This window comes from Hemibagrus wyckioides, linkage group LG28 (assembly GCF_019097595.1).
Source record: "Hemibagrus wyckioides isolate EC202008001 linkage group LG28, SWU_Hwy_1.0, whole genome shotgun sequence".
In the NCBI taxonomy this organism is placed as follows: Eukaryota; Metazoa; Chordata; class Actinopteri; order Siluriformes; family Bagridae; genus Hemibagrus; species Hemibagrus wyckioides.
The window spans coordinates 16,759,542-16,775,294 of record NC_080737.1 but is presented as its reverse complement, the minus strand read 5'-3'; the positions used below and the strand labels follow the sequence as shown (position 1 = coordinate 16,775,294).

At 40.9% G+C, this 15,753-nt stretch overlaps 2 protein-coding genes and 1 long non-coding RNA gene across 5 annotated transcripts in view; 2 read left to right on the top strand and 1 right to left on the bottom strand.

The window, feature by feature from the left end:
- Positions 1 to 926: 926 nt before the first annotated feature.
- On the bottom strand, positions 927 to 3,444 carry LOC131348513 (uncharacterized). Its single transcript, XR_009203942.1, has 2 exons — positions 3,290 to 3,444; positions 927 to 2,508 (listed from the first exon to the last, which is right to left on the bottom strand). It is a non-coding gene; the product is annotated as an uncharacterized LOC131348513 (long non-coding RNA).
- On the top strand, positions 3,019 to 8,141 carry thap1 (THAP domain containing, apoptosis associated protein 1). Of its 3 annotated transcripts, none has more exons than XM_058383543.1 (3): positions 3,019 to 3,265; positions 4,542 to 4,737; positions 5,445 to 8,141. In XM_058383543.1, exons 1-3 carry the CDS (start codon positions 3,195 to 3,197, stop codon positions 5,910 to 5,912), a joined length of 735 nt encoding a protein of 244 aa, XP_058239526.1. In that variant the 5' UTR covers positions 3,019 to 3,194; the 3' UTR covers positions 5,913 to 8,141. The 3 variants fall into 3 exon arrangements, with proteins under 3 accessions (XP_058239526.1, XP_058239528.1, XP_058239527.1); XM_058383545.1 differs by lacking the exon at positions 3,019 to 3,265 and adding an exon at positions 3,463 to 4,411; XM_058383544.1 differs by lacking the exon at positions 3,019 to 3,265 and adding an exon at positions 3,463 to 4,430.
- A 2,879-nt stretch (positions 8,142 to 11,020) lies between these two features.
- LOC131348029 (MOB kinase activator 3B) overlaps positions 11,021 to 15,753 on the top strand; it is a 28,856-nt gene continuing 24,123 nt past the window's right edge. The window contains exon 1 of the mRNA XM_058382556.1: positions 11,021 to 11,354. The gene's annotated coding sequence lies outside the window, so the exon portion shown is untranslated. The remainder of the gene's footprint in view (positions 11,355 to 15,753) is intronic.

Here is a 15,753-nt window from a genome sequence, read left to right as displayed (position 1 = left end):
GACAGTAACGCCGTCTGTTTGATGGTGTTATCGGCGGTAATTCCTGGTGTAGGTGGGTATTACTGTAATTAGGTGTCAATAGAGACATGCAAATTAATATGTGATAAACCGAAATAGCACTGGCAAGCAGCTAATCTTCCCCATTTCCACCCAGTCGCTTCAAATCGCACGGATTTAGAGATTTTCGACATTTTTAGTTCAGATGGGAACAATTATCGAGCAGGATTTTTCGAGAATCTCAGAGTGAAATAGGTCACGCAGGAAGGAGCATTCTCTATATCTCTTTCTCTCTATCTCTCTCTCTCTCTCGGTCTTTCTGGACGAACTCCGCCAAGCTCAGCCTACTTCCGCATGATCCGATCCTACCTACATTAGGGCTGAAGAAACGTTCGTTAGTTTCAGCTGAGTCAGTTGACTCTGATTTCCTCTTGTTTTGTGGCCCTAACCCAAGAACAATAAAGTATATGAGACACAAGTCTACAGCCATTGCATTTACTATTATTTCTTATTATTATTTATCATTTTATTTACAGATTCCCAGGATCCATACATTATGCTGAGGATTACCCAAGATGCACTGAGAATGTATGTTAAACCTGTTTAAATATATATATTAAAATCCCTGTTTGTTTCCTGGGTCAGGTTTTAGCTGAGTCCAAACTTCCCTTTTCTGTTTTTTGTTATTACTATTAATATTATTATTAATGATTTGTTGCTAAATAAGAGCTAATTCTAGGTACGAGGAACACATTATTTAAAGGGTACATATTTTGGGCCTTCAGAAAACACTTTATTTAAACTATGCCTGATTTCTGGATTTCATGAACACACTTCGTTTGAAGGTATCGGGCCTTCGTGACACATTCATAACACCTCATTATACATTCATAACACACACACTAAAGAATTCCAAAAGGCAACGGGCCTTTCACATTCAAAACACTTTATTGTTATTATTCATAACAGTGTAATTCTGAAGCAGCGCTAAATTCATACAGTCACGTCATTCATTTGAAGGGAACCTACTTTTGATGTTCATGACACAGTCATAACAACTTATTGAATGACTACCTACACTGGGCTTTTATAACACATTTAGAACACTTGATTTAAACTATACCTACTGATAGTTATTTATAGCACATTTATAAATATTTATTCAAAAGATTACAGGATACCTAAATTGGGCCTTCATAACACACTTGATTTTAACCTACTTTGGGTCTTCATAGGACTTTATTTAGAGGGTGCCTACTTTGGGCCTTCGTAATACATTTATAGATACTTTATTTGATGGATATTTATTAGGTTTTTATAACACATTCGTGAATCTTGCATTAAAGGTACCTAATTCGGGCCTTCACAACACATCCAAATCACATGGATAAAGGAAAACATGCATTTGGGATTGTTAATAAGAACAAACTAATATTTTAAAACAGATACCATGATAATAATGATAATTAAAGGTTATGATCGATTTGTGCATTGGTATTAATGTAAGTAGAATTCCAGAAATAATATAAACGATTTAAGAAAAGAGCTTATTGTGTTATACTTCCACCTTGTGGTGGAAAGCACACGTGTTTCCGTGCTTAGAAAAGCAACAGGGTTTCACAGCTCCATCTGACTCACCAGTCACTTCAGGTAAACTGTACATCACATCTGCTGGCAAAATAATCCCCACCAAAGTAAACATGATTAAAAATGCAATTATGAGCCAAAGAAAAACAACAAAAACAATGAGTAGGGCTTAAAAGGAAAGTCCCTCATTATGCCCTGAAAGGACTTCTTCAACAGGTGGTTACTGGCGCTGGTTTTTTTTCCCTACGTCAGTGAAACTACAAAAAAACGCTGCTGATTTGCATGCAGCATCATCCTCCTCTGTGAGGTAAACAATCATCCATGTATCCCACTCCTTGCATTATTATGTCACATGCACTTCATCTCAGCTGTCGATTCATCTTACTGTAACACATGAATTTCCCTGTTTTTGTCATACACACACACACACACTCTTTCTCATTCAACTCCACGTTCTGAAAATAAACAATGGAAAGATTATAGCTTCTAGAACTGTAATGAGTATGAATTCATATTTCTAGTGACAGGAGACATCGCCTACCTGTCCTGCAGATCAGTTCAGCACAGGTGAAGTGTATTTCCATTGAGTCCTAATTGCATTGAACTGACCTTACCACGCTCTGAATCTCCTCTAGTAGTAGTAGTAGTAGTAGTATGTGGAGCTGTTTACACCTGTCAGTAAACACGGTACCTCTTGAGTGTCACGTGTATCCCTAGTACACTACGTTTCCTGTTTAGTTCTGTATCTCGTCTTCCTGTTTACACCACAATCACAAACCCACCAGCCAGACACGAAGCCACAAAGGACTCATGCTGAGGCGAGAAGAAATTGTCTAGGAATCTAGTCACTATAAGTTGTTTAAGATGCAGGTTGTGAAAGTTTAGTGTTGATTATGGGTCAAATAAGCATCCTTGTGGAAAGATCTGCAATGATTAAACACACACACACACACACAGAGAGAGAGAGAGAGAGAGAGAGAGAGAGACAATGATGGTCAAATAGTCATCACTGTGGAAAGATCTGCAATGATTAAACACACACACACAGAGAGAGAGAGAGAGAGAGAGAGACAATGATGGTCAAATAGTCATCACTGTGGAAAGATCTGCAATGATTAAGCACACACACACACACACACACAGCATTACAGTAGAGCTTAAATATTTGAGGCATTTATTAAACATTTGTGATGTAATTAAAATGCACCTTTACTTATTATATTTGTATAACACATATCACAATTACATTTATTAGATTTCGTATGTTTATCTTCTTTCATAATAATAATAATAATCGTGTCCGAATAATCAGAAGAAACTACGCCACAACACAAGTAACGCACCAATCAAAGCCCGAGATTCACTGTCACGTGACCAAACGCAGCCATCTTAGAGCCTGGCAAAAAAAATATAAAAAAATAAAACACGCCACCGACGCAGGCGTGCGCGTGCGCGGGGAATTTCACGCATGCGCACTAAAAAGGTACAGCGAGTAACAGTTCTGTTATGAGACGGGACGAATTAAACAAACAAACAAGCTATTTTTTGTGTTGTTGTTGTTTTTTAAAGGACTGTCTTCAAAACCCTTTAACAACGCCGATTTCTAAACAATGGTGCAGTCCTGTTCGGCGTACGGATGTAAAAACAGATATCATAAAGATAAGGACATTTCGTTTCACAAGTAAGTCGGACTTCACGAGCTCACCGTCAGAGAGTCGATGCGTCTCTTTTCTCTCTTTTCAGATATAAAACAAAGAGGAGGGGGAAAAAGAAAGGAAGAAATGGACACCAGGCATCCCGGAGCCGCAAACTCTGTACATCTTGTCCTTTCCTCGTGACGTGTGCTGGCTTACTCACCACTTTCTCATTATTTCTCCTCGGGTTCAATCCCAATTCCTCCTTGCCAAGTGCACTAGGTGGACTAAGGTGTGTAACAGACACACGCCCTAGTGCACTCACTGTTCAGGTGGGAGCTGTTTGGGACTCAGCCAAGACAATTTCTGTACGTCTGAAGCTTCATTATTGTCACATCTTCTCTCCTTGTGCATGTGGCTTTCCTCAAGGTTTCATCCAAGCTTCCAGAAGGTGGATTGGTGACTCCTTCCTCTTCTCATCCAGGGTTTTTCGAGTGCATACAGACCAGGCTCAAGGGTTTACTTATTTATCACCTAGCAATTCAGAACTACTTTAACACCCGATGCCACGCCGGAGCTCTGAGGATCAGGAGATGTTTGCTCCTGGTCCAGCGCTGACTTCCTCTTCTATCCTCGGGAGCACTGGAATGCACCCAGTTCCTGACAGGGCAACCTGTCTGAAGCTTCCAGTGCATGTCAAAAAAAATCTCATTTATTGTCACATCTTCTCTATTTGGGCATGTGGATTTCCTCCAGGTTTCATCCAGACTTCCTAAAACATGTCAGAATGTGGATTGGTGACGCCGTGAACTGTCCTTAAGATGACTTCCTCGTCCGGTCCAGGGTGGATACAGGCCAAGATCAAGTGTTTACTGTCCATATAACAATTCAGAACTACTTTAACACCTGATGCCACATCAGAGCTCTGAGGATCAGGAGATGTTTGGTCCTGATCCAGCGCTGACTTCCTCTTCTGTCCCGGGAGCACTGGAATGCACCCAGTTCCTGACAGGGCAACCTGCATGCTTACATTCACACTTAGGGACAATGTAGTCCAGTCAAATCCACATCCTGGCATGTTTTTGTGAAGTGGAAAGAAACCAGAGAACCTATAAGAGTCCCACACAGACACTGAAGAACGTGGGAAACGTCCCACAGAACCCTGGAGCTCTGAGGCGATGGCGCTACCTGATGTACAACGCACAATACAGAGTATATAAAAAAATAGGAGCTTCAGGCTAGTTTAGTCTCCGATCAGTTAGACGGAGAGTTTTGAGACCTTATAATATAATATATTTTTATTTCTTTCCCCCCCCCACATAGATTCCCTCTGGCGAGACCCGACCTCTGTGGGAAATGGGTGGCGGCGATGAAGAGGCGCAATTTCAAACCCACCAAATACAGCAACATCTGCTCACAGCACTTTACCAAAGACTGCTTCAAACGCGAATGCAACAACCGGGTGCTGAAGGAAAACGCCGTGCCTTCACTGTTCAGTTTGACTAAGCTACAAATGAAGGTATAATATCCAGATCACCATCCTTTTCAAAACACCATGTGATCACACAGGCTTCAACGCTAGCACTCACCTAGCGCTCCGATTGGTCAGGAGGTGTTTATTCAGTTTCTATAACAGCGTCTCATATGGTACTTCTGTCCAGTCTTGGGTTTGCATTAAAGCGCTTGTTCTGAAACCTTCGTTTCCATAGTAACTGCTAATTCACAGCGGTTTGGTGATGTACGTGCGAACAGATATAAAGAAATATGGTGACGTTTATTTAACGTTATTGGAAGGAGTCTCCAGTGGCAGCATATTGTTTTCTGACCACAGGAAATCCTTCCGGCGTCCGTCCTTCGCTCTTACTCACTAAAGTCCACTCAAGGTTTATTTATTTTTTTGTCTTTACTTATATTAAATCTGTATTTTTACAGTGTTTGCATCATATATGTTCAGGCGCAAAAGTTAGCGCACCCTTAAGACAATCGATGTCCAAGCAGAAAAAGTAAATAAATAAGATATTAGAATTAAAATATTAATAAATCAAGAACTTCAGCATTTCTCTTTTGTGACATAATGGAGACAATTAGTTAATTTTTTTTTATTAGTTTTTATCTTCAGTTATTTTTTCTATTATAACCAAAACACAAGGATGTGAAAACTTTTGCACTCCATTATTTATTTCAGTCAGAAAGGGTTCAACTTGTACGCTGTCGGTCATCTTTCAGGCTCAGTCGCCAGAGGAAGCCATCACTCCAAATCCGAGCTTCTCCCTGCCTCCACCCATCACACACATGCCGGAAGCTGACGTCCTGCAAACCTCACACCCCCGACCCTCCTCTCCAACCTCCTCCAGCTCCGTCCCAGCTCCGTCCCCGTCTCCGTCCGCCCCTCTGAAAGAGGAGGATCCCCTGAGAGCGAGCGCCTTCGTCTCCTGCGACCACAACTACACGGTGGACGACATGGTGCAGCAGAAGAGGCGGGTGGAGCAGCTGGTGGAGCAGCTGAACAAACTGCGCAGGAAGCTGAAGACGCTGCGGCAGAAGTGCAGGAGACAGGAGAGGCAGCTGGAGCGCTTCCGAGCCATGGAGGAGATCTCCAAAAGCGGGAACGACCTGGAACTCGGACAGAGCTACGTCATCCTGCCCAGAGAACTCCTCAGCATGAAAGGCATCCACACCGTCGAGGGTTTGTGAGACTTTGTGAGAGTCCGGTTTGTGTTTCACCGATTCATCGAGTGCCATAATGGCCAGGTCTTTTTTATTATTATTATTATTATTATTATTATTATTATTATAATTTTTACATTATAACACAAATTATTTCTGTTGATTCGACGTGTCGCAGCATATCTCCTTGAATGTAACACAGCATTAGTGACGAAGCTCGTCAGAGCCGTCTCTCGAAAGACTCCAATGTTACCTGACACCCCAGGAAGCTCCACCCGTTTAAGATGTTAAACGAAGTCTATCACAACAGGTTCGACTCGATCCAAACGATCAGATAGGTTTAACGTCGACAAAATATTTTGGGCCACACACAAAGGGCTGGAAAGTTTCAACGAAAAAGAGTAGGCTTTCAACAAAGGGATAATGATGCTGTTCAATGATGGCGTGTTTAATTAGAATTTAAGTGATATAAATGATCATATAGACAGTGATGAGATTTTGATAGTGATAAAAAAAAAAAACAGATAGAGGATAACTGTCGCACTTTATCTTCTTCAGATCAGATCTGGAAACAGAGATCATGTTTTCTTTTTTAATATCAGTATTTTTATTATTCATTTTGCTTTATTTCTTGAATTTGGTGTTACTGAGTTCCAGGATATATCCACATTTTATTTCTAATAATCGGCCTTTTTTTTTTTTTTTACTAGTAATATAGATTATAGACTTATTTATTTAAAAAAAAACATGAAGGTTGCAATTTTTTTTATTACTATTATTATTAGTAGTAATAGTATATTATTTTTTATTTTATTTTATTTTCCCTCCCCAATCCCCTTCCTTAACTTCACTTTCTATTACTTTAAATAATCCATTCCTTTATATACTTGACTACAAATCATGACTCCACCTGCCTTTCTGCTTAGCTTTGTGTTGATTTTATAAATACGTCACTGCTTCCTTTGTCAAATACACCGATCAGGCATAACATTATGACCGCTGACAGGTGACGTGAATGAGACTGATGATCTCCTCATCATGGCACCTGTTAGTGGGTGGGATATATTAGGCAGCAAGTGAACATTTTGTCCTCAAAGTTGATGTTAGAAGCAGGAAAAATGGACAATCGTAAGGATTTGAGCGAGTTTGACGAAGGGCCAAATTGTGATGGCTAGACCACTGGATCAGAGCATCTCCAAAACCGCAGCTCTTGTGGGGTGTTCCCGGTCTGCAGTGGTCAGTATCTATCAAAAGTGGTCCAAGGAAGGAACGGTGGTGAACCGGAGACAGGGTTAAGGGGCGGTCAAGGCTCATTGATGCACGTGGGGAGAGAAGGCTGGCCCGTGTGATCCGATCCAACAGACGAGCTACTGTTGCTCAAATTGCTGAAGAAGTTAATGATAGAAAGGTGTCAGAATACACAGTGCAGGACGGGTCAGGGCTGTTTTGGCAGCAAAAGGGGGACCAACACAATATTAGGCAGGTGGTCATAATGTTATGCCTGATCTGTGTACATTATTACATGTTCACTTTAAATAGGTCACAGTGCCGGTTTTAGTCCTTTAGTATTTGTTGTTTGTTTGAGAACTTTGTCAGTTTGTGCACATACATGGACCACAACATGGACCTCGTCTACTAACCTCTGTTAAAAAAAAAAAAATCTACGTATAATTATCTGTTGTGGTTGAAACAATCAAGCGATTGAAACACGTTTTGTCTTAAAGGAGCGGTTTGTCATTTTTCTGGCCCAGTAATCATTTCCTAATTGTATAAACACCATAAATCTATTAGTTGTAATATCACCCTTAAATAATCCTGAAGATTTGTTTTGTTTTAAGCTTATGTTTTAAAGTTTTCTGGCCCTGAAATGAATACAGATGAAATATTTTGTGTGTGTGTGGTTTTTCTTTAATATAAAATGCAGCTTCTCAGGCATTTGAGGGACATGTGATGAGATTGAACAGGCAGGAGATGGCACTAAAATGTTACAAACCGCTTCTTTAAAATGATGCACAAACCCACCGGAGTTTGATAAATATGATGTTTTGTTTTTCTGTTTTTTCTCAGATGTAATACTTGACCTTTAGCTATACTTTGAGATCCCATATGCTGGAAAATGCTTCACGATTCCATAGTGTGTGTGTGTTTCTTTTCTTAATATATGGCTGGACTGTAGCGACATGCTGACCGGAGAACATTCTGGATCTTCTGCCTGATATGAACTGATTAATAAACATCATGATTTTTTTTTTTGAACGGATGATTTCACACTCATCTGCTGGGACACTTAACTTTGCATCTCCGAGAGCTTTACCTGTGCTCCTGACGCTCATTTACACTTACTGCTTCTTTAAAACCTTTGTTACTGAATGAAAGCCATACACGTACACGTCTACTTGATCTTGGCGTAGGAGATGTGGTTTGAATCACAGCTGCCTTACCGTCTCTGTGCAATCTCTCAGTTTGGACTGACTCAATACACCATGTGGTCATCTCCACTTCCTGTTCTTCTTCCTGGTGCCAATTATTTCACAAAGCACAGAGCTCCATGATGAAGACATGCATGTGTTAATGCTGGAGTGGTGGAACTCAACTGTCCTGCACTGAGCCCTGACCAATGATCACCTTTAGAATGAACTGGAACACCGACTGAACCCCAGACCTCCTCACTCTTACAACATCGGTGTCTGATGCTCTTGAAGACAGATCCCCACAGCTACACCCCCAAGAAAAGCCTTTCCAGAAGAATGACATGCATTACAACAGCTAACAAGACCATCAACAAGTACATACAGTGGAACCCCGGCATACCAATGCCCCTCACTTACGAATTTTCACCTTAAGAATCGAAATTTTAGTAGGTGATTATTCGGGCGTTATTTTGTTACCATTTTGGTGGCGTGGGTCTTATGTTCTATTTTTAGCCCAAGCTTGGTGGCACGACTTCCTGTGAGGACCCTTGACATGGAATGCTTGGCTTGGGTCAGTTCTTTGTAAGCAGCCATACAGTTTACATACACTTCGTATCGGTCATATTGTTAGGCAGCTGGAACGGATTGTCTGCATTTACATTATTTCTTATGGGAAAATTTGTTCCGCAATACAAATTTTCACCTTAAGAACTCGCTTCCAGAACGAGTTACATTCCTATGCCGAGGTTCCACTGTTACTTTTGTGGCTGCGTCCCAATTCGCTTACTTATACTATGCGCTAAAAGTGTGCACTCTTTTTTTTTTTGTGAGCTTTTTCTTCATTCGTTATTTCTTATATAATTGACATTTTATCAATTAATCCCACCTCTCTAAATACATCCTACATACAGTCACAAAGCTCCTCCTCCTTCACCAAGGCACTGTAGGTAGCTGATAAAGCGTCCATCGATCCAACAACTAGAAAGACTCATTACTACGATTTTTTTGGGATGCACTTCTTTCTGATCTGTTTGGTAGGAGATTTGGGATGCAGTTGATGGTCAGGGATGCACATACTTTTGCTCATGTACATATACAAGTCTAAATATTGATATACTTTAATATATTTTCATGTTACGTTAAGCTTTGTAACTTACAGAGGTTATAGTACTTGTTTTATTTTAGAGCAGCGTTAAGTGGTACAAAACAAACAAATAATAGAATCAGAAGTCAAATAACCGAAGGGGAAAGGACGCTTTCTGTGTGTTATATGAGGCTAGTCGATTTATTAACCTCGGATAATCTGGGCAGTAAGTGACGGCCGTTAGCTGGCGCCATATTGAGGCTAAAATTTGTTGCAGTAATCACTCGCGTTTCTGTTTTCTGCTACAATTTTCCCTTCAAGGGAACAAGGGGTCCTGTAAGCACTGAACGTGTCTTGGTGAATCAGTGGTGGAAAATTATTCGATTTTTAACACTAAATAGTGTTTGAGACAGCGACTTTTTCCCCCACTTTTCACTTTTCTTTTATTCCAGCTCTTTTTCAGGACTTTTCCATTCAAGCCGCAATCACAGAACCGGGTGCTAACAAAAGAGAAGTTCTCAGTGTGTGTGTGTGTGTGTGTGTGTGCGCTCTTGATGAATGCTCTGTCTTCATTCTGCTCGAGTTACTCCTCGTGTTCAGACTGGCCTGCTGATGAATGACACACCCTTTAATAAGAAGCCAAGTGAATTAAAAAAGAAAAGAAGAACAGTGCAGTCTTTCTATCATGTGCTTGGAAAATGTATTTCAGGGATTAGAAGCAGTTTGGACTTTTATACAAGTCAGTAATGATCTAAAAGAAAACATGGTAACACACACACACACACACACAGCTATACATCAAAGTCAGGGGTTTTATGGACAGTCAGCTCATCTCCTTCCTGTCATGGAGTCACATCTTCCTTTTGTCCTTCCTCCACTGTCTCTCCAAGAAGACACTCTGCCCTTTTCCTCTCGCACGCTCTGTCTGTCTGTCTGCCCCCTCATTTCCCCTGGCCTCGTCCGTCTTAAACAGATCCAGCTTGCTTCACTTCATGCCCTTCCACCTCGCTGCCCGTCTTTTTCTTCTTCTTTTTTTGTTTTTTGCTTTGTTAGGTTCTGCTGCTCGTCATTTATCTCCTCATCTCTTCCTCGTCCTCCTCCTCCTCCTGGAATATGTGTGTGTGTGTGTGTGTGGCTTTCTGAATCCTGCTTTCTAGACGTTTCTAACACACCTGATTTACTAATCTAGTCTTCCTAGCATTTCTGCTGCTGGATGTTCGGACTTTTTGTGGGGTTTGACTATAATTTTAATTAAAAAAATAAATATTTATACATCACAAGCTTTGAATTAGAGACATAACAAGTGACTATTACTTTTAATTAAAATAAAATAAAAATAAAATGTATTTGAATTATATTCAAATATATATTTCTTAAATGATGGAAAAAAATATACAGAAAGCATAGAACAAATTATTGCATAAATTTTAATTAATGGAAATAATAATAATAATATAAATCATATTAATAAAAATAATACATTCATGATTTTTAAATGGGAGGAAATTGAGAATTTTTTTCGTTTTTTTAATTTTAAAATATTATTTTTCAACAATTACTGTAATTGTAATTTAGCTTTTTTAATACTATTTAAAAAAAATATTAAATAACTTAATTTAATATTTAATGTTTTGTGTACATAATCTCTAAACGTCCACAAGATGGCGCTGTAACTGTTTAAAATACGCAAGTCCGCTAGTGTGTATAGCGCGCATGCGCAACACGGGCAAACAAACCGTTTCATGGCATGCCATTGGTTCCCATGGCTACGCACCATACTCTCGTACTACATAGTACGCGACCCGTCGCTAGAGGCTGCACTATTGTGATTATACTATCTAGTATGCTAGTATGTATCTGACCCGCAGGCTGTGTGAGCGGTGGCGCAGACGGCAAAGCGAGATTCACCACGAGAGAGAGAGGAGGATGATCACACGCGACTGAAATAAAAGTGCTGGATAAAGTGCAGTGGAGGTAAATAACAACACAAACTCGTGTTTTCTCGATTATAAGTTGTAAAATAGTTAGTATTTCCCGCAGTGTGCTTCCTCTGCGTTGTGCTAGTCCATGGTGTTTCTGTGGCTCTCCTGTAAACGAGCCTCTGTTGTGGTTTGCTGAAGCTTCAGGTTTTTAACAAACATTTAAGATGTTTTAGACACTTTTGGGTGCATTGTTTGATAAAAGTGCATCTGGGCTGATGATAAACCAGATGTTTTGTGTTTTAAGGAGTCGTTTTAAGCGTCATTTAATGGGTCCGCGTGACTGTTATATTATGCAACACGTTGTCATGTCAGAATTCTTAGAATTGATTACAATAATAAAATAACTTCTACACTGGAAAGTAAATATAACATCACCTAAAGTGTTTCCTTATCAAGTTAGGAAATCACTGAGCTCTAATTAACATTAATAGCAGTTCAATGTGCTGGTAATGAGCTTGGCTGAATCCCAAATGATTCCCCTGTTCCCTAGATGTGTCCACTACATTAGGGGTATATGTCCAGTAGTGCACTATTTTGCATTCAGCTGCCTTGCAAAAAACTTGTGAATGGAGCAGGAACCTATAAAACTGTATGCTGGGTCTGTAATACAGTATATACTCGGTATTTTAAATGAATAATTCGATTGTATTTATAATTAAAACAGCCTATGTGCACTTGCATTCCTTTTAAACCCCATTCCGACAGAGAGTCGGTTCATTTGTCTCGGCTCACCAAATACGAGTCGACTCCATAGAAACAGCTTCCCAAACGACTCGTTACAATTTCGTTCTACGATATTTCAACCAGTGATTGTTTTCTATGATTTTTATTTTATTATTCCTCCTTAATTATTTCCAACAGATATTATTTCACGAAATATTACATTTCGATGTGCGTATCGGTTCACCTAAAAGAGTCGGTTCAATGAGCCGACTCGTTTTCTAACAGCATATAATGACACTTTTTTTTGACGTTATATTTACCTGCCTGATGAACGCTATGGTGTTGGAGACTTCTCTGCTGTAATTTGTTATATTTTAGTATCATATTTAGAGTCGGAATATATATTTTGATCTGATGAATAAAATCACTCCAAAGTGTGCTGTTATAGGAAAATAATCAACTTCAGTAAGTTTAACGGGGGTAACATCATACCACCCTGCTGTTGATTACTTTCCTATAACAGCACATCACCGAATGTTATCCTGCACATGAAGTGAGATTCGGTATAAGAAGACAGTGGTTATGTGTCGACATTCATTTTAATATCTCATGGATCTAATGAACCATCAGCTTCTGCGTGTCCGAAACGGTCCGGGTTCGGGCGAGAACAGAAATGCAGCCAGGTGAAATTACAGTAATCCCTCAAATGTCAGACGTGTGAGTGAGTGGATTCTGTCTGCCGTGGACATGCATGGTCACTTCAGTGTTCGGTCCATCAGACGGGTATGAAACTCCATACTGTACGATAAGCACTACTTCCTGTCTGATTCACGCGGCAGGAATTTCACACTCGAGTTAAACATTGACAGCTTCGATCGCCGGAGCCAGATTTACAGCCGTGAACTCGCCTCGTGCCTTCGAGCGAGCGAAGCTCATCCACGTAAAGTGAGCCGTGGTTTTTTTTCTTCTCTTTCAGAGTTCTGTCACTACTCGTTTTATTGCTTTTACACACAGCGGTAAGTAAGCACCCCGGTGTTTCCCCCGGACGGCAGCCTGTAAAAACCCGTCCGTCCGTACGGAGGAAACGCCGTGGCTTGGCATCGCTGCTGTACTGTTAGTGTTTATTCACTTCACATTTCTCCCCCCTCCATCTGTGTGAAATCTCACGACAGGGCTGGGTGCAGCTCTGGAGGAAGGCCAGGGCACGTGTGTGTGTGTGTGTGTGTGTGTGTAAAGCGTTTTATTTACTGAGAAGATTTAATCCACACAGTCATGTGATCCTTTAATCCCACTCTCCGCACCCTGACATGGACCTGAGAGGACCTCTGTGTGGATGTTCATGGAGATCAGGGACCCCCGATATTTCTGATTAAAAACAATATAAAGCTCCATTCCTCTAAAAAACAAAGTCCACTTTAAACGATCGCCTGCTAAATCTTTTACCCGCCGTGGAATAAGAGGAATAAAACACGTGGAGCTGTAGGAAAAGTTATAGCGCTGCATCTGGTCACTGATTCTTTTTCATATAATAAGCCTGTTTCTGCTCCATGTCATCTCTAGTGGCCCGAAAAAACTGTAACGTCCACATTCTTCAGATTCCATCAGTGTTCTGCTGACCTCACTGGATGGACATCATGCAAATATCTACAGTTCAGAAACAGGACGGATTCTTCTAACGCATTCCGGATTCATTTAACACATTAGATTGTAGAGATCTCTCTCTCTCTTTTTGTCTCTGTCGCTCTCTGTGTCTCTGTCTCTGTCGCACTCCCTTTCTTTATCTCTGTCTTTCTCTCTCGCCCTCTCTGCACTCTTTTATTCTCTCTATCTGTCTCTCTCACTCTCTCTCTCTCTGTGTCTCTGTCTCTCTGTCGCACTCCCTCTCTTTATCACTGTCTCTGTCTCTCAGTGTGTGTGTCTGTGTCTCTCTCTCTATCTGTCTCTCACTCTCTGTCTCTCTCTCTCTCTGTGTCTCTCTCTCTCTCTCTCTGTGTCTCTGTCTCTGTCGCACTCCCTTTCTTTATCTCTGTCTTTCTCTCTCGCCCTCTCTGCACTCTTTTATTCTCTCTATCTGTCTCTCTCACTCTCTCTCTCTCTGTGTCTCTGTCTCTCTGTCGCACTCCCTCTCTTTATCACTGTCTCTGTCTCTCAGTGTGTGTGTCTGTGTCTCTCTCTCTATCTGTCTCTCACTCTGTCTCTCTCTCTCTCTCTCTGTGTCTCTCTCTCTCTCTCTGTGTCTCTGTCTCTCTGTCTCTGTCTCTCTGTCTCTCTCTCTCTGTGTCTCTCTCTCTGTCTCTCTCTCTGTGTCTGCCTCTCTCTCTCTCTCTCTCTCTCTCTGTGTGTCTGTCTCTCTCTGTGTCTGTCTCTCTCTGTGTCTGCCTCTCTCTCTCTCTCTCTGTCTGTCTGTCTGTCTGTCTCTCTCTCTCTCTCTCTCTCTCTCTCTCTCTGTCTGTCTGCCTCTCTCTCTGTCTGTCTGTCTGTCTGCCTCTCTCTCTCTCTCTCTGTCTGTTTGCCTCTCTCTCTCTCTCTCTCTCTCTCTGTCTGTCTGTCTCTCTCTCTCTCTCTCTCTCTGTCTGTCTGTCTGCCTCTCTCTCTCTCTCTGTCTCTCTCTCTCTCTCTCTTTCTCTCTCTCTCATGATCTTCAAGCTATCCTAACTTTACCCTTGAGCATGTATTCAGGCTCTGAGGTCCTCTTGGCCATGCACCGTGTCACAAAAGAATATTTTCTGCTCCGATTTCCAGCCTACATCCTCGACATCCTCCTCACACACTTATAAAATGTTATTTTAGTGTCTTTCTGTTTTCCTCTCTCTCTCTCTCTCTCTCTCTCTCCCACTGAGTCTGTGTCAGTAGCTTGTGAATTTTCCCTTTCATGACGTCGCATTTCTTTTCATTTGGATTGAAGCTGAAACTAAAATCAGGCAGTAAATGTAGGTTTGGAGCTGTGACGTGACTCGAGCACGAACAGTAGAGCTTCTGAGTTTAGGAGCAGGAAGTGACTATTTTTTGTTTTTTTGTAGTGAATATGCTTATAGGTTAAGGGTTGCTTATAAATTGCTTCCTATTCAAAAGAACACTGTGTAAGAAAAGCAAAGACACGTGTTTTCAGGCTGATTTGAAAAATTTGGCAAACTGTTCCATGGTCACAATCCTCACACACACACACACACACAGCTAATGTGGGATCAACCGGTCCTCTGTGTGGTCCTCATAAAGCCCATTGAAAGCCGAGGCTCTCTCAGCGTGAATGTTTAATCCCACGTTCCCACAGCCAGAGCCGCCGCCGCCGCCACCCGGCACGGTCACACCCTCCATCTTAAAGCCTTAACCAGCGTTAACGACGGCGGACTTAGCGCCGCATCACACGAATCACATGCTCATGATTCCTACACGCTTTGTGATTCAATGACGCACACAGCGTAATCTTTTACTTAGCCTCATGCTTCCAAGTGAGTGAGGTTTTACCTTTCATACACCGAGCATGAGGACAAATCCCAAATCACTTCACTGTCATGTTCACTACCTACAGCCCGTGTAGTGCACTAGATGAGGATTAGAACAGGATATAGTCGAAAAACGAAGGAGAAAAGATATGAAAATAAATTAAAGATCACTTTTATATCATTAAAAAAAGATAATATTAATAATATATTGTGTATATATATAATAATGTTAATAATAATAATATTTTGTTATTTGTGTTTTTAAATAACTTTGAGGCAAAATGA

Excerpts from the sequence above, each read along its gene's own strand:
- thap1 (XM_058383543.1), top strand. The coding sequence starts at position 3,195 with ATGGTGCAGTCCTGTTCGGCGTACGGATGTAAAAACAGATATCATAAA. Across the intron at positions 3,266-4,541 it reads AAGGACATTTCGTTTCACAA|ATTCCCTCTGGCGAGACCCG; the intron begins GTAAGTCGGACT and ends CCCCCCACATAG. Across the intron at positions 4,738-5,444 it reads TGACTAAGCTACAAATGAAG|GCTCAGTCGCCAGAGGAAGC; the intron begins GTATAATATCCA and ends GTCATCTTTCAG.